The sequence below is a fragment of the Anopheles arabiensis genome, chromosome 2 (genome assembly GCF_016920715.1).
Source record: "Anopheles arabiensis isolate DONGOLA chromosome 2, AaraD3, whole genome shotgun sequence".
Classification (NCBI taxonomy): Eukaryota; Metazoa; Arthropoda; class Insecta; order Diptera; family Culicidae; genus Anopheles; species Anopheles arabiensis.
In genome coordinates, this window is record NC_053517.1 from 7,935,736 (window position 1) to 7,963,209 (window position 27,474).

At 49.3% G+C, this 27,474-nt stretch overlaps 2 protein-coding genes across 13 annotated transcripts in view; one reads left to right on the plus strand and one right to left on the minus strand.

Annotated features, from left to right (window-relative positions):
- The first annotated feature begins 1,053 nt into the window (after positions 1-1,053).
- LOC120908516 (cyclin-L2-like) lies at positions 1,054-6,469 on the plus strand. Of its 2 annotated transcripts, XM_040319586.1 has the most exons (4): positions 1,054-1,465; positions 1,868-2,052; positions 4,201-5,325; positions 5,420-6,469. In XM_040319586.1, the coding sequence occupies exons 1-4, from the start codon at positions 1,178-1,180 to the stop codon at positions 5,787-5,789; spliced, it is 1,968 nt and encodes a 655-aa protein (XP_040175520.1). In that variant the 5' UTR covers positions 1,054-1,177; the 3' UTR covers positions 5,790-6,469. The 2 variants fall into 2 exon arrangements, with proteins under 2 accessions (XP_040175520.1, XP_040175521.1); XM_040319587.1 differs by lacking the exons at positions 1,054-1,465; positions 1,868-2,052 and adding an exon at positions 2,452-3,616.
- Positions 6,470-7,188: 719 nt separating this feature from the next.
- The window catches only part of LOC120908515 (tensin-1), a 157,400-nt gene continuing 137,114 nt past the window's right edge, over positions 7,189-27,474 (minus strand). For 8 of the 11 annotated variants that reach the window (XM_040319575.1, XM_040319578.1, XM_040319574.1 and 5 more), the window contains 12 exons: positions 25,540-26,677; positions 15,383-15,472; positions 15,102-15,300; positions 14,322-14,714; positions 12,635-13,819; positions 12,083-12,258; positions 11,248-11,364; positions 10,475-10,967; positions 10,295-10,403; positions 10,085-10,217; positions 9,897-9,995; positions 7,189-9,823 (listed from right to left, as the gene is read on the minus strand). In XM_040319575.1, the coding sequence (XP_040175509.1) occupies positions 9,658-9,823; positions 9,897-9,995; positions 10,085-10,217; positions 10,295-10,403; positions 10,475-10,967; positions 11,248-11,364; positions 12,083-12,258; positions 12,635-13,819; positions 14,322-14,714; positions 15,102-15,300; positions 15,383-15,472; positions 25,540-26,677 (4,298 nt within the window). In that variant the 3' untranslated portion in view covers positions 7,189-9,657. Of the gene's footprint in view, positions 9,824-9,896; positions 9,996-10,084; positions 10,218-10,294; positions 10,404-10,474; positions 10,968-11,247; positions 11,365-11,801; positions 11,865-12,082; positions 12,259-12,634; positions 13,820-14,321; positions 14,715-15,101; positions 15,301-15,382; positions 15,473-25,539; positions 26,678-27,474 lie in introns of all 11 variants that reach the window. The other 3 variants (XM_040319576.1, XM_040319579.1, XM_040319585.1) reach the window with 3 other exon arrangements.

Genomic DNA, 27,474 nt, shown 5'->3' on the forward strand with positions numbered 1-27,474 from the left:
TTTCGAAATTAGCAGTTAAGAAGTAAAGCCGGTAAGGATGGAGGAAGGATGGAGGATGGAGGAAACCGGCAAGGATACAAAATTTCAAAGTACTTTTACTACTTTTTCATAGATGGCGCTACCAATTCGAGAGATGCACAAATATCTCTCGATTTTTTCCCAAAAATGTGCTACATTAAATGGAAAAACTAGTTTCATACTACTTTAGTAATCATAAAGACTACCAACGTTGAAGTAAGCAAAAGAAAAGATGGAAAGCGCAAATGAATTATCAAAAAATAATCAATATAGCAAATTAACAGAATTGATCTAACGTGGTCTGCTAGGTAAATATGTTAAACGAGATAAAACATAAGCAGAAAATACAAATAACAATCAGAAATAACTCTCTTGTGAATTTTTCAAAAATCTCAACGTTTAAATATGAATTTCTTTCCCTTTCTGTTTAAAATCAATCCGATCTAATCACTGCAATATGCAACTGTTGTAAGGCTCCGCGTGAAAATGCACGCCTTTTCTATTTTTATCGATAGCAAAAAGCAGATTTACGGTTGCTTAATTTTTATTATGTATTAATGCTGCTTTGTTTGCTCGAGAATCGCAAAAAATTAGACAAAAATGCATTTTCGGTGTGTTTTTCGTATTTATTGCAGTTCCACACTGTACGCGAGCTCTGTAATGTCAACAGCAACTGTCACATTACGTCTGTCACCGGGAGGCACGACAAACAGAGTGACCAGAAATACCGATTTATCTGTATTCCTACCGATTTTTTATATGCCTACCGGTTCACAGATGACCGCCCTAAAATTTCCGATCTTCCATTTATCCAAATCCAAAGCTGAACCAAATCTAATCCATATCTTAGATAAAGGATGCATATTCTCGTGAGATGGAACTTTCATTTTGCGCATTAGCACACCCCCACCCCATCCCTCTTAAAACTTCGTGTTAAGTTTCGTGTTTTAACCTACCGAAAACTACCGATAAAATTTAGATGCGCCTACCGAAAACCGCCAAAATAATCTGGCCACACTGCCAACACCACCAAACGTGACAGCTCGCTCAATCGTTGGATTTTCGCGAAGAAGCGAGTCAGGCCTGTTCCCGTCGTTTCGGAATTGTTTTCCCCCGCTTGATGCGTAGTTAAGGTGTGTGGAAAGTGCACGTTACAATCATGAGCGTGAGTAAAACAATCACTGAAACGGTTACCGCCACCGGCAAGGCGGCGTCCGCCGTGATAGGAACCACCCAGTCCGCGCCAGCGACGGCCGCAGCACCGCAGCCCGTCCAGCGCCCATATGGGAAAATCGTGCTCACGCTCGAAAACTGTCTGCTTCCGGAAGTGAAGCTGGACCAAACCCCGTCCCAGAACGATGGGCTCGATCGGGAGACGGAGACGGATCTGCGTATCCTCGGGTGTGAGCTGATCCAGACGGCAGGAATATTGCTAAAATTGCCCCAGGTAAGCAGCGCTCGCTAGGGGTGAAGTTTCATAAGCGCTTCTGACGCCATCTTGTCTTGTTCGTATGTGTGTGTGTGCGTGCGTGTGAGTGCGAATGTGAATTTCAGCTGCTAATGAAATGATGCATTTTAATGCTGTGAATGGGATGAAATTCATGCAAACCTCTCTTTTTTCCTGTGCCTCGACTGAGTAGGAAAGAAAATTTCTTGCCAAAAAGAACTGAACGCTGCTTGCCGAATGACTTTGTGGTTTCATTGTTTGCACTTTTTTTGTGTGTGATTCACCCAAATGCCAGCTACCGTCCCCACAACCAACAACCCCCATCCTTGACTCCGCACCATGCGAAGTGTCCTCCACAAGCTCGGCACGGTTGAATAAAGCATTTCCTTTTTTACATTTTAGGTTGCCATGGCGACCGGGCAGGTCCTATTTCAGCGATTCTTCTACTCAAAGTCCTTCGTGCGCCACAGCATGGAGGCGACGGCGATGAGCTGCATCTGCCTGGCGTCGAAGATCGAGGAAGCCCCGCGCCGGATCCGTGACGTCATAAATGTGTTTCACCATATCAAACAAGTCCGCAGCCAAAAGTAAGTATGCCGGGTGCCGATCCGTAACCGATCCGCTCACCCCTGTCACTGTTTCCGCAAGCAACACGTCTGCTGCTGCTGGCCCCTACCGCAAAGCGACTTCTATTAACTTATTTCACTTATAGTTTTGTAGGTAAGACGCAATCTTACTCAAAACTCTATCTCCTTCTCAAAGCAACGCTAAGCGCGCAAAGCTTTAGAGTACAAAAAAAAACAAACAAAACAAAACAAAAAAAATCCAAATTAAACATACAAAAACAAAACATGGTCTGAACAGAACAAAACAAAACAAAATCCATCTCTGAACACACGTGTGTGCGGCGCTGCGCAGCGACGAGTATCCAACTGCAATGCAATCGGTTGCGAGCCAGCACGCTCCCAGGTTAGTTTAACGGAATCCGCGCGCGCGTTCGTGTGTGTACGGGACCTTAGCACCCCAACCGAGCCGAATCGAACCGTAAAAGCAATGATGGGCTTCCAATGGAAGATGGGTGCCGAAGAACAACGAGAAGAATCACTGACTGTGCGTGCATCCACTGACTGATCGTCCGTTAATATCGTTGATATGTACCATATGCCGCAAAATGTGGTGGTGAACAAGGTAAAACATTCCTAAGTTGCATCCACGTTTCAGCAGCATTAAAGCGTTCCCAAGCCGCCTTGGAAGAGAGCCTTCAGCATGCTGCAGGAAGACATGCGGGACAGGCTGGAAATATCGATCGATCTCGTCCATGCACGCGCGCGCCACCTTCCCACCCGGGAGCACATCGAGCTGCTGAACCACGCTTGCACTGGCGGATCAAGATTCTTCCCCTACCCCACTGGAACACGGTGCTTGCCTAGATGGTCTATTCATACGGGAAAAGGAGAGGAATTGGGAGGAAAGCAAAGAAACAGAAACCAACATCAACCCAACGGACGCGCGTGCACCCGCCTGGGAGAGTGACAAATAGTAGCAGTTGCCTACCTCTACTACTGTTGTGTGGCCACGACGATTGTTTGTGTTTCTTTCTAACTTCTCTCTCTCTCTTTCTCTGTATTACCCATTCTCGAAGCATGTTCTCGAATGTTCTCTTTTTCTTTTTTTCTTTATGTTTTTTCTTATCACTGATCCGTCTCCGTAAGTAAGAGAACCGTCTAGCAGCAGCACCGCACGGATATGGGAGCGATCTTGCGAAGCTCATCCCTTGCGACAGTGGTGGCAGTTGCGATGACGCTCAGCTTGGGCAGGGTGAAGTGCGCTGGTTTGTTGGAAGAGTTTGAGCTCGTGAGACGGAAACGGTAGATCGGTATTTCCGGTCGTCGTAACCATTAGCGGAACAGCTGATGCTTATCAACAGACAGAGATGCTCATCGAAGAGAGCTCGCCCAAAGAAGAAGCGATCAAGAAGACCGGAACGGCTTGGCAGGATTGAAGATACTATCGGTGCGGCTGGTGTATTGTAATAATGTTGTTTTTAAGATATTTTTTAGTATTTTTTGGGCTCCACATGCCGCCAACACGATTCCGACTGGGGGACAATCGGTTTGTAGTGGGAGGAAAGTGTGTAGTCGGGTGCTGTTGGTAAGTTGGCAGGTAAATGTATCGCATCCCGAAGATCACTGTGTGCTATTTATCTGAAAAAAAAGAAGAAAAACATGTTCTATTCCCTCGACACGATTACATCAACTTTCTTCGCACGAGACTTCCCCATCGAAATGTGGTTTAACTTCGGGATCGTGTTAATGATTCCCTTTAAAATTCCCCATTACAATTGCCTGTTTTTGATTTAGAAGAATTGTTTTTTGAAGCTTATAGTATATCATAACCGTGAACAAACTGCATGCAAGGCCCAATTCCAACCGTTTGATAGCTCTAAAGCAGCCGCAAAAGCGCGTGTAACGAGATGATATTTTTGTTTTGTTTTGTTTTGTTCATAGCAAATTTTGAAATCCACCACATCAGAGGGGGGTAAATTTCAAAATTGAAGCGCTTAAAATGCGAACCAGCTGGAGGAAAACCAATCACAAAAAAGAAGAAGCAAAATCGCTAACGGATCAGAGCGGTGGCGGTTTCTTTCTTCCCCTTTTTTCTTTCTCTCCTTACCCGAATGTGTTTTTTTTTCTTCTTGCTCTGCTATCTTTCTTCCTGTGCGCGACACTAACTAGGCCACTGCTACCGATGATACTGGACCAGCACTACATCAACCTGAAGTCGCAGGTCATCAAGGCGGAGCGGCGCGTGCTGAAGGAGCTCGGGTTCTGCGTGCACGTGAAGCACCCGCACAAGCTGATCGTGATGTACCTGAAGTACCTCGAGCTGGAAAAGCACCAGAACATGATGCAGATGGCGTGGAACTTCATGAACGACTCGTTCCGGACGGACGTGTTCGTGCGCTACCAGCCGGAAACGATCGCGTGCGCGTGCATCTATCTGACCGCGCGCAAGCACAACATTCCGCTGCCGAACAATCCGCCGTGGTTCGTGATATTTCGCGTCAGCGAGGACGACATGCTGGACGTCTGCTACCGCATCATGGCCCTGTACAAGCGGGGCAAACCGAACGCCGAGCTGCTGGAGGAAGCGGTCGAAGCGCTGAAGAAAAAGTACCAAGAGCAGCGCAAGAAGGACCGGCCCGAGGCGGCGCCGGCTCCGGCCCCGACCGTCATTACGGTAGACCGGAACAACGGGTCGCACAACGCTTGGGGCGGGTTCATTCAACGGGCCATCCCACTGCCCCTGAATCCAACTGGAGCGGCGGGCACTACGAACAGCAGCGCCAACAGTGGGACAGGCGGCGGAACTGCAGCGCCCACCAGTGGCAGCAATGCGAACAGCACCGCCGGACTGAACAACAACGAGCCCGACACTGCCGGAGGAGGGACGGTGGGCGATGGGAAGAAGCGCTCTTCGCGTTCGCGGTCTAAATCGCTGTCGAAATCATCCCGCTCGAAATCGCGCTCGTTGTCCCGCTCGGTGTCGCGGTCGCGATCGCGCGGCTCCCGGTCCCGCTCCCGCACATCACAGTCGCGCTCGCGCTCCAAAACGCGCACGTCCCGGTCGCGTTCGCGCAGTCCCACTTCCCGCTCGCGGTCACGTTCGCGCTCGCCTCACTCGCCGCACTATTCCACCGACAAGAGTGGCGGCGGCGGCGGCACCAGAAGGACGTCGAAGAAGACGCGCCATCGCTCGCGCTCGCCGGCGAAGGTGTCGTCCTCGGGCAAGAAGAAATCCTCCCGCCACTACTCGTCCCGTTCGCCATCGCCCGACTCGCCGCAAAAGTACAAAAAGAGGTAAGAAGGAATTGATTTTTGTAAGCTGCCGAAGGAAAAGTACTGTTCTGTACGGTAAAACTAATGTTTTTTTTCTTAATCTTTTCGTTTTTAGTGACAAAAAATACGATCGTCGCTCGGGCAAGGAGGACCGAAACAATGACAATCGCTACACTAACGGCGCAGATCGTGATCGCGGCGATCGCTCGAAGGGAATGAACCACACCAACTCGTTCGTGGTGGAACACTCTCGCCGGGACCGCGATCGCGACCGTGATCGAATGCGATCGGACAGTGGCAAGGTAGGTGGCGGTGGTGGTGGGTACGATCGAGACGACTACAGGCGTACCGAGAAGGATTACCGGGGCAATGGAAAGCACGACAAGTATGGCTCTAGTCGCCATAGCGATAGCAGCAGTCGACATCGGTCATCCAAGCACGAACGCGATCGATCACGCGACCGTGATCGAGACCGTCGGCGATAGAAACAATTGAAAGAGAAAGATAGAGAGAGAGAGAGCAAGAATTAGACAGAAGTTATTACATGCTGCCATGTCTGTACGAGTAAATTATACACAGTTGCATTCACAACTCTCCAGTGTGATGGAATTACAAAGACAAAATACACAAACACACTCATCCCCCACTTAAACATGTCCGGCACACACTCAAAATCGAGCCGAAAGGATGTGTGCCGAAGTAGCTTTAATTTTTCTGGCCCTCGGGTGGCCATTTACAGAATACCGGTATTCAATCGTGCATCGACTCTGTTCTTCTTCTTTTAGTTTTTAGAAATTTTAGTTGTTTTTTTTTGTACAATTTTTACCAACACACCACGATCTGATGTGGGATAGTTAGAGGCAAAGTCAGACACACCGTGGTGTAAGGATGATAATGATTCATTCATTAGCCAACGCTGACACGAGAACTGAAAATGGAAAGCGTTAGTGTGTGTGTGTAGCATTATTATCACGACGATTGGTGAAATTTACTAAAAGAAAGTAATAGAGCAAGGAGTGTAAAAATAGATTTTAAACTAAATAATGATAACGACCAGCAAGGAGTTAAAATGAAATCGGAATTGGAGAAAGAACAGTCCTTCCTATATGGCAGCGGACACGTGATGGGTTCAAATAAAGAAGTTAAAACTGTTATTTACAATCTACGTTAACGTTAACATGTCATTTGCGATTGGAAAAATATCCGAATAGCGAGGAATTCGATGACAGTATTGCAAGTTTATTGTTTCTTTTAGTGGTGAGAGCTCAGAATTGTGCCTACCCGATTCCGATTCCGGAGTTGACTTCGGAGCCGATTTCGGCATCAGCATCAGCTCTGGGATCGGAATCGACCTGGGAATCGCAATTTGCTTCGATAGCGGAATTGACTCGAGAATTGGAATTAGCTCTGGAATGAGAATCAGTTCTTGAATTGAAATAAGAAGTTTCAGAAGCAAAATCAGTCTGGGAATCTCAATAAGAATGGATCGTTTACTAGTAAATTTTGAGTCTTTGCGGTTATCAATACGTAGCATCGTTATTATTAGGATGACGAAACCGACTCCCATTTCGGAGCCAATTCTGGAGCTGATTCCGGAACCATGTCCTGATCTACTATCCGGAATCGATTCCAGATAACTTCGGAGCTAGCTGGAATTGATTCTGACGAAAACCCATTCATTCATTTTCCCCATCACTACGTCTTTTGCTGCCTGACTTGACATGGAATTAGGCTTGAATAAATCCATATTGTATCAACAAGGTTACAGTTAATTACAAGGAATGTCATCCTTGATTTGGTCCTCATAATCTAGCGCCTTTCCGGCCATACTCTGAATGCCGTTTCTTTCATCAACTCACTGTTTCAAAGGAAAAGAACGTCCCGTTTTTTCGTAGTGTTTCGTTTATTATTTCATGAAAATCACTGTACCTATATACAATTACAGTATTAATCGAATCATGCATGTTTGAATGTGTTAATAATGGGTTGAGTGGGGTTTTGTCGCATTTTGCGCGCTCCTGGAGGCAAAGGGAAGCCTCTCAGCAAACATCAATAACACGTCATACTGTTGCGATAGAATAATTTAAGTTTGATTACATTAGAAATAATTTAGGAAAGCTCTTAGTGTGCTCCTAGTTAGCCGCCCTTGCAGCTTCTGTGCTATGCTTGCGAGAGCGGCCACGGGAAAGCTACCGATAGACGGAGAATGGAGCAACAAAACATAATAGATTTTTCATGCTTTTTTAACTGTATAAAAACAAAACGTGTAGAACGATTTTTTTTGCGTTGTGCGTGTTACATTGTATTATACTTGCAGGCGCACGAGAGCTGCGTTACCTATTGCTTCTGATTTCCTTACACTTCCTATAAACAACGACTAGTGGTGAATGTGTGTGTGTGTTTTTTTTTTGTTTGCTTTTTTGCATTTTCCTCCAATTGCCACTTATTGTGGGTGTAATGGGATTGTATTTTTTTAATATTATTTCGTTTCTTTCTGTTTTTAGTACCGTTTTAGAAACCTTTTGCATTATCTTGTAACTTGCTTGTAGCCTTTGTCACTGTTGTTATGTTCCGTGCTTAGTACAAAATGATTCAAACCGTTCTCTACACGTGAGGTTGTGTTATGTTGTAGCCTTATTGCTAGACGCTTTGTTTATTTTAGTACCTGTTGTTGTTGTGCTGTCGACATAAATATATTGCTGTGTTACTGTCTCTCATTAATCTCACTGGTTCAACGTACACTTTTTTTGTTTATTTGCTGCATGTTTCGTTAGCGATGAGGCACGCGGGTTTCGTGATCTGCTTTTGTTTCCTTCCATCTACGCGCTTTTCTTCCATCAGATTCATGATACAGTTCCGAGTGTGTTAGATGCTTTCGGGTCAGTTTTGCTTCGTTTTTATCATCATTAAGTGTGATCGTAAATAAGCTACTTACGCGTTCATACGATAAGCACTTAGTCGTTCGTTTGTTCTAAAAGTTATCTGTCCTTCTTTTTCCTACCTTTGCCAGCGAAAGCACGCAAAGCGAAAAAAAAAATCATACAACGATCAATCGTGTACGTTCAGAATTGTAAAATAATCTGTCAATTATCGCTTTTAAAAGGATAAACAAATGTTTCTTAACGAAAAGTAGAAATATAATTTTGCCGCGGGCAAGACGTGTGATAAGCAATGGGAAAATGGAAAACACTTAAAGTGAAACGTATGATCAAAGCTTTGTGCGCTGGACTCTATCAAAGGCCAAAAGGAGAGGACCGACCGAAATAACGTTCGATTCGTTGTTAATGAGCGCTGGTGCTAGTAGTAGTTGCAGTAGTAGTAGCATGATGTGTGTTATGTACTTGTTGCATTAGTTTAAGGCGCTGTGCACATTCGAACAACTAGAGCAATAGGTGCGTTCGGATGGACGATGGAACACAAAAAGCAGAAAAGAAAAACATCGAACCGCGTCCCTGCCAGGGGGAGCAAACAAAAAGCTTTGCTCGGCCGATATTTAAAGATGTTATTGTGTGGTGCACCTTCTTTATCATACGCTCGAAGTGGGGGAGTTGGTTTGATTTCTTCGTTACTATATTTCAGATTATCGCACCCACTACACACTATCTAAAACAACGCGTGTATTAGTAGTTGGCGTGTGGCTCTCACGAAAGCACTCCACTGTACAAAAGGCTAACAATTTGTTTAACTATTATTATTATTGATTTTTTTTTGTTCTCACGAAGGAAACGCAACGGAAAAGGACAGCAAAGAAGTAGTGTATACAACCGTGTGGGAGATAGTCTGTTAGTGTAGGGCGTTTGCTATCGTTTAACACATACACAGCGAAACTAATGGGGAGAGACTGGGTGAGATGATGGGGTTACATGGATGCTGCCCTACGCATATGGCTAAATTATAGTAAGTAATAATTACACAATTACACAATAAAATGGTAGTTGGCGGTTGTTCTTTTTTGCTGTTGTTGTTGTGTGTCGTGAGTAACAATGGGCGCGCCACGTGGCACACGTTCAAAACGCACCGTGTTAAGTATGGTTGTTTTAGTATGCTGCTCATTCGCCTGTGTGCACATATATGCGTGTGCCGTCGTGTACTACAACGGGTGTGCAGTGTTAAAACGTTTACATCCTGCCGTGGTTTAATTAATGCGCGTTTCGTGCGTTTTCGATCCTTGCGGTTTGCGGGTTTGTTTAAGTTTTATTAGTACAACAATATGCGCTTTTCCACTGTTCTGTACGCTTTCTCTGTTGTATTGTTTGCCATACGACGACAGTGGATGCTGTGTTGTGCATGCGTTAGCGGCTCTGTATAATTGTGCCTAGGGCGTACATCCCGGATATATGCTGCTCATTCTGCTCAGATTGCTCTGGTAACTGCGGGCTGCTGACTGGTACCGCTGAGCACCTTGTTGGCAAACTGTATGATGGCCGCCGCCGGTTGCGTTGGTTCCAGCTCGCAGAACACGTGACACTGATTGTCGGCCGACGAGGGTGACCGCTTGGCGACGAACGCGAACATACGTCTGGAAAACAAATCGATAGATAGTTGGGTGTTACTGTAGGGTCAGTTTTGGAATGTTGAAGCGGGACTCTTACTTGGAAGCGGGAATATCTCCCGTAGTCGACTGGATGCTCCATCGACGATCATCTGGATCGAGCGCACAGAATGACACATTGTTTGATGGGTAGTGTCGCCTATAAAGAGAGAGAGAGGAAAAGATTGTCGAGTTAGGTCAGCTGTCGTTTCTATGAAGAATATTACGACTTCTGGACGAGGGACTAACCTAAAGAACAATTGTCGCGTGTTGTCTGTCAGTGTGATACCCTGCAACGAGGCCTTGAAGTGCACTTGCGTCGGTTTGGGAAGAGGCCGTAGTGCAAGCAACGAACTGACCGCCTTCCTTATTGCTTGAGGTCCTGTAGAAACGAGAGAAATGAGGAGTTATACAATGTAGACATTAGCTAAACCCCTAAACCGACATCCTCAGGCCTACCTGTAAGTGACTCTGTGTCGCAGGTGAACAGGTACAGTACGTTACAGGCTGCACCCTGCTGTAGTAACTGCTGCTGCGCCGGTGTCTGATGCTCCATCTGTTGAAGTTCCTGTTAAACGAGATCGCGGCGCGATTAGAATGTGTTGTCAAGAAGATCGGCCGTGTATGTAGCACACTCACCATATCGGGGATGATCAACCGGCACGGTAGGGCTAGCGGCGTAATCGAATGCTGGTACACCAGCGCCGACAGTGAGGTGAAGACGGGCTCGTTGGCGCAGCCCTTCAACCGGACGCCCCGGATCGTCGGCTCGACCAGAAAGTGGCGCACCAGCTCCTCACTGTTCGGGCCGGTGTACTGGACGCCCGGTGGCGGATGGTTCACCTTCACCACCAAACCGTACGCGTTGGCGAAGGTGGTCGAATCGCGCACGATGAACGTGCCCGGCGCCGCATTGCGCAGCAGGGCGATCGCTTCCTCCCGGCTAATGTTCGGCTTGTACCAGTACTTGGAGGAGTCGCGGGCAAACTTCACGAACTGGGGGGCCACCTCCTGCGGTTCGCTGTTCGCGTTCGAGGTGGTCGAGTTGCGGCGCGACGTGTAGCAGGAGAGGGTTTCGTTCTGGTTGACGAGCTCCTGGGTCCGCTGCTGGTTGCCACTGAACAGGTCCTTGCTGCAATGGTGATCGGAGCAAAGGATATTAGAGAAGGAGATATTCGGAGCCAGCATTATTGTAAACCACTCGGCATCGAGTTCCCGATGCAACGAGCGCTTGACGCGAGAAACGAAACGACACTGAACAAGATCACACACACGTAGTAGTAGTAGTTGCAGTTCCCGAACTTATTTTGGGGGTTATGTTTGGGTTAGTAGTGCTACTTCAACGCCCAGTTGTAGTGTTAGCAGAAGGGTTAGCACGCAATCAGCAACAATGATGCTTCACTACTACTCACTCATAGGAAAATGTACAACCCTGCGCCCGTTTTTCAAGGACCGGTGCAACGCACTGAAACAAGGATGCTTTGGCAAGCGCAAGCTTCTCGAGCTGTTTAAGGAGGACATTTTTTCGGCTGTCAGGTGCAGACGCACGTGGGAAAGAGTTTAGAAAGATCGGAAGAGAAAGCGGTTATAGGTGTGGTAGGCATGTTATGGAGGTCAGTGCGTGGACATGATCGTGTTAGTGAGCGATCCAGAGTAGTTTTGTTTTGTGTTAGAAGTGATGGTTGGCAGTATCTAGCCAGATATGATAAACCCATTGTAAGCGTGTTAGAGCTGGCGGCCATGACGCCTCCCTGGGTACTACACAAGATGGCGACGGTTAACGGTGCAAATCTCGGTCTCAGTAGAGCAGTGGGGATCCTCGGGTTCTCCTGTTCATTCCCGTGCACAATACAATCTAAACTATTGAACCACAACGGAGCGCTGTGGAGCACAACACAACGACACACACACACACATACGCAATCCTCTACTGTGCAGTAGATTGAAAGGAAGTAGGAAGGCTAACCTCACGTCGTACGTTGATACGCTGGATTTCTGGCTTCGTAGCGACCAGGCAGAGTTATATCTTCTGGAAAGCCCCAACATTAGCGCCAACACCCTCCCAACACCACCAATATACCGTAGATGTGAGTTGTGAGTGTAATGGGAGAAATAAAAACGAGTTTTGTAGCAGAGTGTAGTGTTTGAGGTTGTGTCGTCGGAGTAGCTTGTTGACACTGTGTTGTGTTGAGGCAGTTCTCAACGGTGTTGTCCCCTCTTTCCCGAGAAAGTCAACCCTACACTTACCGTTGTGATGTCGGACTCTTGGGTGGCAGAGCGGGACTGGAGGTACCATTGCTCAGCCCGTACGGTGTGCGTGGCGTGACAGGGAAGGCCGGCGTTTCTGGCCGCGGTGATCCACCCATCGGTGAGTTGTCCGGCTCCGTTTCCGAGCGGTACGACGAGAAGGATTCTTCTCGAGCCTGGTGGAAAAGAACGGAAGTAGAAGCGTTATTTAGGGGCAGATTGTGTATCCTATCCAGGAGTTCAGACTTCAGACAGCCCTTGGAGGATGCTTAGCTCTTCCTATGTTTCGAATCAATCTTGAATTGTGCACTCTGTTAATCATTAAACGCGTTAGTATGAGTCGCTCTATGGATGATGTAAAACAAAAAAACACATAGCCATATACTGCAGAAGGTAGTACATTGAAAGCATGCTACAGAGCAGAATGAGAATGAGATAGTACGCGTAATTGGGATGGATGAGCAAAACCTTTGTGCCGAACGCGTCAGCCTGCTGCGCTGTTGGTTTCTAGAGAGTGTTTGGGACCCAAATGGAGTTTGCAGAACACGTTACCTGATCGCACCAAGAGATCGCATTGCTGCGTTCGGACAAGCTAGGCGAAATGGATGAGATGGTGCTGTCGGTTTCGGACGCGATTCGTCGCACGTGGTTATTCATTAGTAACGAATGATGGGGATGATGATGGTGGTGGTGGTGATGGAGTTGCTGCTGCTGCTGCTGCTGTACGTTCGGCGAGCTGTTTTGTGACTGCTGTTGCTGCTGTGCAGCGGCTGCATCGTTACTGCTCGAGCGACTCGCACTACGTTGGTGTTGACTACTACTACTACCACCATTGCTTAGCGTGTTGAAGCCACCACCAACGTTCGCCAGCTCCGAGCCGTGGGTTGGATACAGCCGATAGTTGCCGTTGGTCGTGGTAGTATCACCCGACGACGAGGACGAGGAGGCGTTGTTCTGGTGCTGCTGCTGCTGCTGCTGATAGTGGTACAGCAGGTGGTTGCCATTGCGCTGCTGCGTTTCGCTCAGATCGTACTCGGCCAGATTGGCCAGCACGTCCGACAGTTCGGCCGACGGATGGAAGGTGGGCCGCCGCTGCTCGGCATAGCACAGCACCCCGTTGGCGGCGGCGCGTCCTTCAATCTTGGCCAGATGCTCTTCCGTAACGTCACTTTCGAGCGCCAAGGAGGCGAGCAGCTTATCGAGGGCCAGCTGCCCATGGCCACCAATCGCACTGTCGGAGGAGGAGTTTGAGTGCCCATTACGCAGTCGCTCACCATTGGTGGACGACGGTGGTGGTGGTGGTGGCTTCTCATCGACGCTACCCTCCGGCGAGGAGGACAGCTCCATCGGTTCCTGCTCGCCATTACGGTGGCAGCCATTTTGGTGGCGTTGGTGAGCGTTCGGCGTTGGTGGATGATGATGATGTTCATGGTACGGCGTATCGATTAGATGATGCGTTTGATTAATGTGACCTGCACTATGATTGCTAGTGGACATGGAGGAAGCAGACGAGGAGGAGCTGGTGGTAGTTACACTGGAGGTAGTAGTGTTAGGGCTAGTATTGCATGCGTCCGGGCCACCAGCGGCGCCCCCCTTCATCGACATCGGCTCGGGCGACGCAACGGACGCGGCCGCCGCCGCACTGTTGGTTATTTCGTTTAGCAGGTTATTGAGCTTTTCGCAGTTAGCGAGATTGTTCAGACTGTGTATGTTACTGAATATGATCTGTTCGGACTCCTATGAAATGTATGATCAGAGAGACGAGGAAGAGAAAACAGAAGAAAAAAAAACAAAATGGCATAATGGAACATAAATCAATGAAACATTGGGCGATTGTAGTGGTGGGACTTGGGTGGAGTAACATGGTTGGTAACTAAAGCACACAAGTTAGTATTAGAAGCAACATGAAAAACAATTTTGTTAGGACACACAGACATACATACAAATGCAAAAACATGATATAGAATTGGCAAAACATGTAGAAAGAGGCTCAATATAATGAAACTCAACAAAAATTACAGGAAAAGATACCAAGGAATGAAAAAGAGAAGAAGAATTCCGAGTTGATTGACATCAGCGCTATGGCAGAAGTACGTAGAATCGCCGACAGATACAGAAAGAACCACACCGGTAGGACGGCTATTGTGTGTTTGTTAGCAGGTCGTAGAGAGGAGTTACGTAGCACCGCTCGGGACTGTATTGGAACTGGCGAATTATGTACTGGTGGAGCAAAACCTACCAATCGAACCTGTCCGTGTTTCGGAGTCGAGTGGTCCTGCTCGGCAAGGGACAATAGTCCGCTGCTGCCGTTCAGGCTGTTGTTAAGTTGCTGTTGCTGCTGCTGCTGCTGATAATGTGCGCCATTGCCGTTGACGTGCCGATGCTGCGGTTGGGGCGTTGCGTGACCATTGACCGGGCTACCGCCTCCATTAACCGTCTGATGATGATGGGTGATCGATACCGATGTGTTGTTGGTGCTGCTGCTGCTGGTGGTAGTGGTGTTGCCGTTGGCCGCCGGTACCGGCGACGGGGACGACACCGCCGATGGCGATGGTGTGGAGGATGAAGGTGCTGTTTGGGCTTGTGCAATGTGACCGTGCGGTGAGGCATTCAAGATGGAGAGTGGTGCATTCTGAGCAAACCAAGTGCGTGCAGTTGATGGTAGTGGGGTTACGAGCATTCATCAATGTTTCGTACACATGGGATGACAAGATATATATATTGTAAGGTGAAATGAAAATCATAAACTGTCGTAACGTAGTAAACAAGCGTAATAATTCAGAGAAAACTGGTTGATCCGAAGAAAAAAGGCAAGCCATTTCTTACGCTTAAACTAGGTGTTCACACTCACACAGAGTAAAATACGTTTTCTAAATACACACGCACACACAAAAGAGTGCTACGGCAAACACTACTTTTTTCAAATGAATCTTGTGGTCTTGCATTGAATTTAGAATTTAGAAAAACCCCCTCAAACTTCGGGAGATGTTATGCCCCTTTTGCCCTCGATACTACTCACCCCAATTGTCTGGAGCTTGGCGTTGTCGTGCGCTCGCTGTACCGCCACAAACGGCCGCTCCGTCGAGTGGGTCCGGGTCGTGGTAAGCGTGTGATAGTTCCGCTCGTTCCGCACCGGCGACAGTGTTTGGCTGCGACGGTGCGTCGTGCTGTACGCATTCTCGCCGGCTGTCGGGAAGGCCGGACTACCGTAGTTGTAACTGTTGGCAATGGAGTTAATATAGCGCTAATGTTGCCAGGACCGCTCCAACGCTTCTTGGCCGGCTTTGGCCTGATGCTTACCTAAAACTATTCGAATGTTCCCGCCGCTGCTGCTCCCGGCGTGCCCTTAGCTTTTGCTGCTGTAACTGGAGCCACGACTGGCCGGATATTCTGCAAAAGGGGGGAATGAAAGGAGATGTTTGTTTGTCTCAGCATAAAAACGCGTCTACTAGAGCGTGTACATGCATTTGGTACGTCCATCGGAACATTGGAACACTGCCAGGAAGTGTTTGGTTATGATGTACACGAAACCCGGATACACACGATCCCCATCATCCCGTATGCTGGTGCTCTTATCCTTTTGGACGCGTTTTCCATCCATTAGACGAACGGAATGTGATCCTAAATCATTTTGCTTCGGTTTGGCACTGCTCCAGCAGCTGTTTGACCCTTTTTCCCTTCTTTTTAGACACTCTATTTCGCCTAATCGACATTGGCAGCATGCTTTCAACGCGAAATCACAATCCCATCCCTAAAAAGTACTCAAAAAGCCGTAAAAAACAGCATTGTTTCAAAGAAAAGAGCGCATACTCTTTCAAGCAAAATTAGGAACAAAACGAAGCAAAAAGCTGTCCCTGGGAGTGGATTTCTCTGGGAGAAACATTTGCAATAAAATCCCTATTTGGCTGTAGGAATTTCGGCTTTCCCCCTTTTGCATTCGCCGCAGTTTGGGTAAGAAGTTTTATGTCCCCAAAACGGTCTTAATTTGCACCGCTCCCTCCACTTCATTGGCAATGAGAAGAAAGTCGTTCGGAAATCTCGGTTCGGCACAGCAAATGGGAACGGAGCAGCGCACCGCCGCTTTACATCAAATGCGCGCCCAAGACTGAGTCCGAGAAGCAAAAAGTGAAGCAAAAACGGAACAAACCTCTCTCGGAACAAGCCGCCGTAAACGGCAATTGGTGTCACAAACCGCACCGGGGTCCCCATGTCCCCGGCAGCCCCAGAGGCAACCAAGTACGCTATCCGCCATGATGGACAGCAAAGTCTGGTGTAGAGCGCACAGGGCCCAGCAGTATCAATTCTTGGTCAGTTGACCAAGTACAATCGGTTTGCGCAGTGCCAGTGGACCACAGAACGGTATCGGCTGCGTTAGAGCGTGTGTGTGTGTGTGTGCTCGTGGCAGGGTATGGGGAAAGTGAACCACGGCGATCAGTTACGGGGATCGGAATGTGGAAACTTGTTTACCTTCTCCCTTTTGCCAACCCCGTCGCTGGACGCTCTCTCTCTCTCTCTCTGCCTCTTTCCACAATCGGCATGATCGAATAAATCCTGTCCCGCCCGTGTACATCTGTTCTGGAATGTAACGTCAACAGTTCGGGACGCATCGAAGGTCGTTCCTGCCCAAGTGGAGGAGAAAAAGTGTACCACATCCGGGAGACACTTTTCCGGCAGGCAGAGTGCGCACAGCACAGCATCTTCTTTCCCCGCTAAGGGTTAGGAGACAAGCTTTAAAAACAAAGTGCAGCAAGACAAGCGAGTGCAATGGGCCATTGGGGCACCATCCCCCAACAGGTTACGCACAGGTTAACGTGTGTGATTCATTCATGCCACCCCACAACCGCGTCTCTGCCTTGGCGATTGAAGACCTCGAATGGAAAACGACGGGGAAGGGAGGGCCCGCAGGGGAAGGGGGCGTGCGTGCACTAATTTTAGCCGAACAACAAAACATTAAAATCGAGAGCAATCGTCCGTATGGTCGTCGCCTCCGTGTAGCCCATATGGCGCATGTGTAATTGCGATCGGATTAATCATCAATGCCGCAAGCGAGCGAGTGAGCGTGCGTGCGCGCGCGCGTCTTCGTTTGCGTATTTGGGTGCGGCTCGGAACGCCCGACGCAGATCTGTGTGGAGGGCGTTGGAGTGCTTGAGGAGATCCGCGGAACCCGTGATTGCCGTCAATTTATTTAGTTACAGATTTACGGTTTGCAACAGTTTCCAAGCAAGCGTGATGCCTCGAACTGCTGCCAACCGGATTCCCGGTGTGTCGGAGATGAGAAGAAGAAGCAAAGGAGGCGCCAGTAGTATAGAACTTGCTTGGGGCTGCATTCAATCCACAAGCCAAGGAACGATCGAATAAATTTACCACTCTCGAGGTGAAAACACACACTAAGAACGCGAGCGTCCGTTGCTGTATGGTGAAACATCAGTTTTCTGCTCCACCTACATATCTCGTTTGGCAACTGCGTGGCGTGGATGGGGCATAAACAAACCCGGGAGCAACAGAAAAAAAACAGCAAACCCACGCATTCTGTAGCGTTTGATTCTTAAAAATCTCAAAAAAACGAGGGATGCCGCGGATTCGTTGGGACGACAGCACACTCGGCACCATAAAAAAAGGAACCGGACGAAAAATACTTCTCTAACCATCAGGCGGACGCAAACGATCCGATCGACGGTCGGATCACTTCCGAAAGGTGTGGAGGTGAATTAAATTCTACGGATTGCGTGGCATATCCGCAAGCGAAATATCGCCCACTTGCGGGTCGGGTCCCTCAATGACCCTAATACGGCCAAGAAGCGGTGGCTGGTGTGTTTTGTTTACATTCGAAAAAGGGGAGATGAAGAAAAAACCTATGAATTGAGTTAAAAATAGTGGAAAGCGAACCCTCATGCTCCTGCCTCCTTCTTTTTGTCCCTGATTTTCTCACAGAAGGCAACAGAAGCGTGTGCCTGTTGCCTTCCACCCTCTACGTTATCGTGTTATTTTAATTTGTTTTTTTTGTTCTTTGACATTGGCGGTTTTGCGTGTTTGAGGGGCATCATCAAAACTGAACCGTTCGTCATTTTACCCCAACTCAACTCTTTGATCCATCGCTTGGAAAAATGGTCAATGGCGACGTTCATTTCGTTGCCCTCGGAGCGCCAGTAAGCCAGTGGTCAGCAACATGAGCGCGTAATTTACTGTGTTAAGTGAATGTATCTTTTATTTCGTTTTTTTTTTACTTTTTCATTTCTTTATGTTTACTGTTTTAGGTACTCTGCGCAACACATGGCTGGTCACTGCTCTTGGAGATGGCAGGCAGGTACATTCGCCTCCCCCATTACAGGTACGTGTACGGTTCATGGTTACATGCAGGGACTATTTTTACCTTCTGTTTTAGTACTTGCATCGCCTTTTTTAAAATAAACCGTTTGCGTAAGGAAAATTACGCGTTCGTGGGGGGTTGTTCGACACACGTGTGTGTGTGTGTGTGCTAGCTAGGTTAGGGGGCATTGCCGCCTGCCAAGTTACGGGACGCCACAATGTGTGGGATTTCTTTGGATGACTGTGATCGTCCAACGCCTAAATCTATTTGCCATTTTGCCCACACACGCACACAGAATGGAGAGCATCCCGAACCACCAACCATCCACCAGGGGAACAAAGCGCCTTCGCGAAACGGAATGGATCTTCAGCACTCCCCCGTCCGTCCATTGTGAGGCACAATTTATTGCAATAAATGTGATCCGTCCGATCGTAAGTGGGCCAAACGATTGAATGGAACGTTTTTTTTTCTTTCTGTCAGGTCAGGTCGAAGCAACAAACGATCGAATTAAAGGTGATTTGTTTAGCTTCTTTAAAAGGTATGGGCGAGCAGCGCGCCTAGAAAGTGGAATATGATTGGGTTTGATGGGAATAGGCATAATTTTTCCGATTGTGTATCGTAAAACCGTTCCAATTATACTTCAATCCTAACGTAAGCGCCAAGAGCACGTTCCGTGGTACAGTTTGTTGGTGGACGGCTTGACAACACGCCCGTAGTACGTTCGATACTCAAGTCAGCCAACACTAACGGACAGAAGCAGAGAAATCTCTCAAGACGAGGAGATCATCAAATATCGTACGGTCCAACAACGTGTGTGTATAATCACGTACGCGATCATCTCGCGTCCTTCGAGGTATATCTGTCCGGGCTACGATCGCAATCTCACAGCTGCCCCGCATCCAAGGACTTGTTCGCCAACCGGATGATACGGCTGGAAGCACTTGTGCATCGCGCGCAGAGAGCAGTGTGTCACTTCCGCTTCATTCCCAGCTTCCAGCCATCGTTTGTGCGTTCAAGAGGTCTTTACCTAATTTGGCCAGTCGCTTGGCTGTTTGGAGGTTAACCGGAACGACGAACCAGCGCCGCCCCAGCACTGCAATATCTAATCAAGGAAGGTGTACACAGTCACAACAACACTACACTTGCTCTCCCGATCGCGCCGTGCTCTGCCATGCAAGTGTTTTACTTTTGCGTTCAAGGATGTTCAATGACCGTAAGGGACAAGTGTGTCCGAAGCGAACGGGGGGAGCGGGAGGAAAACTGAAGGTCAGACCGTGCCGCGTGTAATGTGCGTGTAGTAGAATTTCTCGTCCTCTTCTCACTTTGCAGGGACAAACGCTCGTCGTGATTTACACTGGCGCCAGGGCAGATGTGAGTCAGTGTTTTCTATAATTAAATGACCATAAAGCATGCATGATACCCACATTACTACACGAGTATCTAGGTTGCGATTCCCTTAAATGAGTCCCGCAATGGCCCATTTGGGGTGTAATAGGGGTAGCACGATTTGAATGGGATCATTGAAATCCCCATATACAGCGCTTTAAGCTGGTTGGTAGTAATGCAATTCCCCGGACTCGTCTCGTTGACTTGGATGGAGCGAGGTACGCGGCAAAGCCGATAGACGTTGCAGTTTATGTACCTATTAAACGTTATTGCTATTTGACGTAATAGATGTGTTGTCCCCAGGTGGTGGTCAGTTGACCAACCGAGCATTACAAAACGGCTCTAGGGCAGTGGGAAAATCCGATCTGATGTTTAACGTCAACTAGTAGGGGGAGGCGGGAAATCGATCAAAAACGCATCAGCCTATTTAGCATTTACCAATTTAATTGGGCATCGACGCTACGCAATCGATAAATCGTCAATTGACGTCCCACTTTAGATGGCAAAACAAGGAAAGTGTTTTTGTCCCAGATCTCCGTACGACGGTCCGAGATTAATTCGATTAAAATTGTGCCAATAATAAATGCCTATTGTGCAGCGGCCTACACAGACTCTTTCGAGAGGGGGTTGAAGCTGGTGTGCGCTGACGGGACTGCTATTTCCTGGAGACCTTGGGACGCAAATACCAGTTTCTTGTTTGGGATTGGAGCAAATTAGTCGCTTCTTTAATCGAATGCCGCGGCGGCACAGGTTACCACAAGGCACACGAGAGCAGCAGTCTCAGCTCAATGTCAAACTGAGACGCGTTCATTGAGCCTGTGCTGCGAGCCAGGTGAGCCGCTCCAGAAGAACCCATTTTCCATCCCGCTGGATGCCCGGTTGACCCTGGCGCTGGTCCGAGTGGCTAGTTTTTCTCCCCGTGCACCAATTGGCACACTCAGACAGGATCTAGCAGGACCCGTTTGTCCACGGGAGCAACATTTGATGACAGATGGCGCCTGGCGAACACACTCTCACACAAACAGACACACACACGACAGCGCGCGCAAGGGGAAGTTGGAGTTGCGAACGTATCAAGCACAGTCCGTTGCGTTACGATCACTCTTCGGCTTACACCGTGCGCGCGCCACCCCTGAACTAGTCCGCCTGGTCGGTGGGGGTGATATAATGCGCGCGTCTCCACCCGCAGCAGCTCCAAAGCGCTTTTGAGACCGAATCTCACGTGAGTTTGGTATGTAACCCATCCTCCTATTGCTGTTCTTGGCTGTTGTTTGGCGCCCTTCCGCGTGCCCATACACACCACAATGTGATGCCCATAAATAATAATAAAACCCCGCAGACTGTGTGTGTGCGAAGGAGGGGGGAAAATGGCAACCCGAAACGGGTCACAACACCGACGTCGTGTGAGAGTTGGAGCGCTTTCAGGAGATCGAATTAATATCCGAAATCCATTTTTGGGCAAACCTCGGGGCACGGTGCGGCGGTGTGTCGTTCTCGGAATGTTTCCTCCTAGGCCACCCGGGGCACGATCTCGGCCTCGATCGAGTCGAATAAATGGGGGGGGGGAGGGGGTTTCCAACTTCCCCAATCCTCGGGATATCCTCCTCCTTTCCCATCAATAACAACAAAAAACTGAAGGTATCGTCCACGGTGACCTGTAAAGTAAACTAGACGAGTTCGAGGTCTCTCCTCGTTACAGGGGCGGGCGCGAATGATTTACTTCTGTTTGACGTTTTGCTTAGCGCGCAACTGTGTACGTAATGGCAAAAGGGAATTGGTTACACACGAAGACGCACCGCAACTGCCGCCGAAACGAATCTGTGTTTGCTGGAACTGCTCTTCGCCGCCGAGGTCTTCGATAAGAAAACAACAACCTCCCCTCCAGAGACAATGTATCTCGAACGGGGGTGCTAGCTCTCCAACGGCTTGGATGCAGTTGTTTGCGCTGTGCGCTTTTAGCAAGTGATGTAACCGCACTGCACTGCACTGCACTGCACTTAAACGACCGTGCTGCTACACAAAGTGTGTACCTGATCTTTGCACGCTGATTGCTTTGCGTGTACCCCACTTGCCGGCGAGGATGTTATCATTCGCTGCAGGTTAAGTGGGCTACAAATGTTGAAGTTGGTATTACTATGTGGTGCTTGTCCCGCTTTGGTGTAATGTAAGACTGGCACAGAAGGGAGCTTTTACAGAACATTCTACAAATCTATCCTACGCGACCTTGTCCTAGCATTCCGGGGCACCGTAATAATACTGAAATTCCTCCAAATCCCTTCGAAAATGCTGCAAACGGCATAAAGATTTGAGATTATCGGTCGGCTTACCCTGTCAATAGATAAAGGGATGCAAACATCCGACACACCAAAACAAGTCGCCGCCGACGTCTTGTGCCAAAAGTAAGGCGCGCTTATCAGCTTTGTCCGCCGGGACAGGAAACCAGACAAATGGGGATGGATTTGTTTGTGCGGTTAATTTGCTTCCTGTGTGTGTGTGTGTGTCTTTGGAGCGTCCAAAACTTGACGACTTGATGCTTTTAGTATTCAAATTTTGTCCCACAACTCACCTTGCCGCTGCTGAGAGGGTGTTAATGATGAAGGAAAAGGCGCCTCAGAAACCCACTCGACATATGGCACCGGGTTTTTTGAAGCTGTCCGAGTAAAGTTCAACAACCAATACTAGTCGTTTTTTTTTGCAAAACTTGTGTCACGTCCCCAAGATATCTTGGCTGTGGAGGCGTTTGTCAACTACACAGTGAAACGACCCACACAGACCTGTTCGGTCAACTTCCGATGGCACTGCTAATGGCATGTCAGCATTAAACAATCGATATACCCGGTGGTGGATGAGGGTTGTAACACAGCATTGCGTCTCACACACATCGGAACTCCCGCCAGCCCAGCTGTTTGAGGTCCAGGCACGTCATCGTTTCCGATTCCGAGTATTGATTATAGTCGGATCGATCGGCAACTCGGTGGCGTGTGCTTGGTTGCGTGGGGCGATCGCTTGCCCGCGGCAAGAATTATCGATGGACATATTTAGAATTTTTATGAATGAATTCTAGCCAATGCCAAGGTGAAGTAGCGGACGCGGTTGACGTTTGCTGCGGCGTGGGATGAGCGTCAACGATCGTGGCAATGTGCGTTGCCCATTTCCGGACAAACGGGGATCAGCTTGTGTGTGTCAATCTTTGAGCAACAAACTGAGCAACAGAGGTGCGCGCTTTGGCTGTTGTGCACAGCTAATTAACAGAAAACCTGTTTCCAACCTTTGTGTTTGTCTCTACGGTGTGTTTTTTTTTCTTATTTGGGGCCGCAAAAGAGCGCCTTCGGGGTGGAACAGGAGTGCATACACAAAGTGCAAGTGCTCTCTTGTGTCCTCTGGTACAAAGGGAGGAGTCGATTTTTATTACAAAACCCCCATGCACCCTCGATGCATCACAAAAACAACAAAGAAACGCATGGGACGGAAGATGCAAATATCACTTTGAGCACGCGGACTTGGAGCTCTGCACTTGGTCCGTTTGCAATCGCGCCTACAGCGCGCCTTTGCCTCAAGCGAGCCGGTTCGTTCAACCTGCCCTGGCAGCCTTTCGCTAATGAGCCGATTTCGACAGCTTTTATTTCGTACGTTGGAGCCACCGAACGTTAAGGTGGTGGTTCTCTGCGCTACTCAGCCATAGTCTTGGGTGGACCGGTCCTATCCAATCAGGCTGGAAAGCCCCAAACCGAGAGTGTGGGCGCACGGGTAAGAGCGAAAATCGGCATCGCCGCTTGCACGAAGAATTGCTTGGACTGCATGATGTCATGCAAAGGTGGATGATTTTTTTTTTGCTGGTTTTGGCCCGCGAAACACTCAGTCACTCAGCTGCCTGAGGAGAAGATAAAAGTTCGGTACACTTATCTGGTTGATGCAGGAGCGGGTGCGTCACCAATTGCAGTGCTTCTCAACGGATGTTTTACCGTTTTTTGCTTTGAAGTTTTCTCATTTCTATTCCTATCAAGCGATTTAAATCTATCAACAAACGTACAACCTTCCGCTTTTTTAGGTACGCCCTCACCCCGATTCGATTCGCCCTTCGGGTGCCACCCACCACCACCACACGTGTTTTGATATGTGGCCAAAAAAACACGACCACGCTTGTGCGCGCGGATCGCACAGTTCTTCGCACCGCCCCAGCCCACTTGCACGTTTACCCGTGCGCATGTCTCACCGGGCGCGCGCTACTCTACTTGCCCTTAAACGTACCGCCCACACGGAGCCGTATGGCGGCCGCACACGGGCAGTGCAAAAAAGGCACCGAAGTAGCCGCCGCCGCACCACAAATGTTTATTCTTCATCATCCATCCAAAACTAAACTCCGTTTCGGTCAGTCCTCGGCCGCCAGCAACCGTGCAGGGAGCTTCCGGTGCGATGAAGGGAATCGCGAGGGGGGATCCACGAGCATGAGGGAGAGGGCCATTTGACTAACCTTGAATTTAACGTAAGCAGAAAATTTCAAAAACTAGCGCACTCAGGGTTCTTCTCTATTTATAAATTCCGCCCCGTAGCGAGCGATTCCGCCCCAAGAAAGAAGAAGGGCATCGAGTGGCGCTGTGGGGAGGATGGGATCGTAAATAGTTCACCCCATCTGTTGGGGTCCTGCCCATCCCTCCCCGGCCATATGCTTATCATGGTTGGAAGATGGTTTGACGCAATTTAGTCTGGCGCGCGCGCGCGCCATGCTGATGGTTTTGTTGGCGGCGCACGATTCGCTGTTTGGCAACATTGCGAGTTTGGAAAAAACACTTTTTGCTTTGCTCTGGGGTGCTGTATCCTTCCGGAGAGGAGCAGGGTCAAGATGGAAAGTGAAACTTCTGTCAATTACAGCCGCTCGGGTGCGGAGGACGTCCCCGTGTCGTGGCAGTGATCCTCGCGCCAAACCAAGATCCCGCAGGTCGTGGCAATGATCCGCGCCCGATGGTACCGGTGCGTCGGTATTTTTGGAACGCAAGAGACGCCACACACTGGTGGATGGATGTGTTCTTCGCAGCCCGCTGTGCTGTCCAGTGTCTACATGCTGGTGTAGAGTTCACATGGCCAAGGTGCACGGCATGGCAATGGTATTTCCGCTCCGACTTTTAGACCAACAGACACACACACGCACACCTGCGTTCCAAAGCATCCGTCCATTACTCATGCACCACGTGAAGAGATGTAAACCATCCCATTGGGAGGACGTGGAGCTCTCGGCGTGTGTGGTTTACTCTACCTTCACAGTCTAAGGTTCTAGTAGCGTGTCACGGCTCGCAGACACAGTTGAAGGTGCTTTTGCTTGGCGGTTGTTGTTACGATTCGCATAAATTAATGAACTCTTCACCTCTTTGCCGTCACGCTAATCAGCACACACTGTGTCCTACTGTGTCCACTGTTTATATACCACATGGCCACATACCACCACACCGGTGGGCCACACAACCCCTCTCAAATGCAATGAGACCGCAATCTATTTGTCTGTTTTGTTTCTTTTCGCACTGCACGCTGTGTATATCACCTTGAAAGATCCACCCCCAACCCCCTCACACACACACACACTGTCGGCATCTACCGCTGTAGACGGCGCGAAGGTCGGGCTTTTTCAATTTCACACAAATTTAATTTTAGTATCCTTTTGCCTCCCGGATTTACCGGGGGTTCAATGTTCTGGTCACAGAAAAACACACACATACACACCCTTGGGTTGGTGGGTTATCACTAGGAGAGCACGGTTTCCGGTTGCACTTACCCTTCGTTGGAGAACTGGCGTCCGAAGCTGCCGTCCATCGTGTTGGAGCGCTTCAGCGGTTCGTGGGCCGGGTAGCCGTTCGGAGTCCCAGCGCCGCCGCCGCCGCCCTGCGTTGTGACCGTTTTCACCGTGTGATGCTGCTGGTAGGTCCATCGGCCATCTCCGCTGCTGTTGTTGTTGATGGTGTCACTGACCATCATGCCACCACCGGGCGACTGATCGCCGATGGTGTACTTTTCACTGAGCACTTTTTCGCGCCGTTCGCGCAGCATCTCCTCGAAGTCGTTGCGGGGCAGGGTGCCGGCGGTCTTGCGGGACGCGGTCGGCGTCCCGAGCGCCTTCCGCACCATCGACGGGCTGGACAGGCCCGACTGCATCTTGAGCATGGTGGCGGCCGGCGGCTGCTGCGGCGTCCCGGTCGCCGGTATGTTGCCGTACGTGAACGGGCGCGAGTCTTCCCGCGCGTGGTACGGGATCTGGGCAACAGAGCCGGTGCCGCCGTGCACCAGCAGATCGTCGTCGTCGTCCGAGGTGAACCGTTCCGATGCTCCCGTGGTCGACCGCGCTGGTCGAGGGTACGCAAGCGACTGATGCTGGTGGCGCTGCACGCTCATGATCAGCTCGCGCTCGGCTGGCGTCAGATTATTGTTATTTATATTTTGCAGCTCGCGTTCGCGAATCGTGCCCGCTGCTGCCGCTGCTGCGTACGACGGGCCACTCAGCAGTGGCGTCTCGCGGCCACTCTCGCTCGGCGGTGGCGTGAGCGTGGTCGTCGTGCTGGACGTTTCGTACATGAGCAGCTCGCGCTCCTTTGCGGCCGCCGCCGCCGCAGCCGCCGTGGCGGGCGAGTAGTCACTCACGGCTGTGAGTGGGGTGCGCGAGCGGGCGTCCTCGCGCTGCGGCAGCTGGGCCGAGTGCGAGCGCTTGATCGTGTCGGTGTTCGTGTTGACGAAGTGATCGTTGGGATTCTGATGATGATGGTGGTGATGATGATGATGATGTTGATGCTGTTGTTGCTGCTGCGGCTGCTGCGATTGATGATGGTCTGTTTGGTCTGCTTTTTGGCCAACGTCCGGGATGCCCTGCACGGTGAGCATCATATCGGACAGCAGGTCGTCCAGCTCCCGGTGGCGATCATCTGGAAAATAGACGCAACGAAAATAAACAGCATAAGTGGGGAGGTAAGCCAACAGCTTCGCACGGAAAGGAATGTAGATCTGAGGAATTGGAACTTCAAAGTCTTGAAGCTAATGTAAGAGTATTGTGCAAGATATTGGGCGCTTAGGTATCTCTTCAAATTTGCTCTCAAAGACTTCTTCTTCTTCTTCTATTTGGCATAACGTCCTACGCGGGGACATGTCGGTCTATATAGGCTTTCAAGACTTAATTCATTATCACGCAGCCGGATAGTCAATCCTTGCTACGTGGGGATGGTCCAATCTAGGCTTGAGCTCATGGCGGGCATGTTATTGAGTCGTTCGAGTTGACGACTGTGCCACGGGACCGTCCCAAAGCTTGAGATGCTCTCGAAGACATCTAACTCCAGTACCAAAACTTTGAAATCTATCTGAAGCTCAATGTACCTGCGTCCAATTTTTGCACCTCAACAAGAATTCAAATTGAAGTTGACAGGTTAATTGGAAGCTTGGTTGATTTCCTCCCCTTCCTTTGTTGCCTGCGTTTTTGCGACAATAATCCGGCGTGTAACGTGTGGGTTGAGAGACAAAATGAGACATTTTTAGTCCTCGCCAAACTCCCACCTTTCCAGCAATGCGGAGTAACACCTCACTTATGAAATCGGGTGCTTGGCGTCGCGATCAGGTCCCGTACGAATATGCCCTTATTGCTGGACGCAAGTCACCGCAGTCGTGTGTATCTCGCCGGGTGTGAAAGATTTTCGAACTCCCGTACACACTTAGGCTTAGGAGCGGCTCC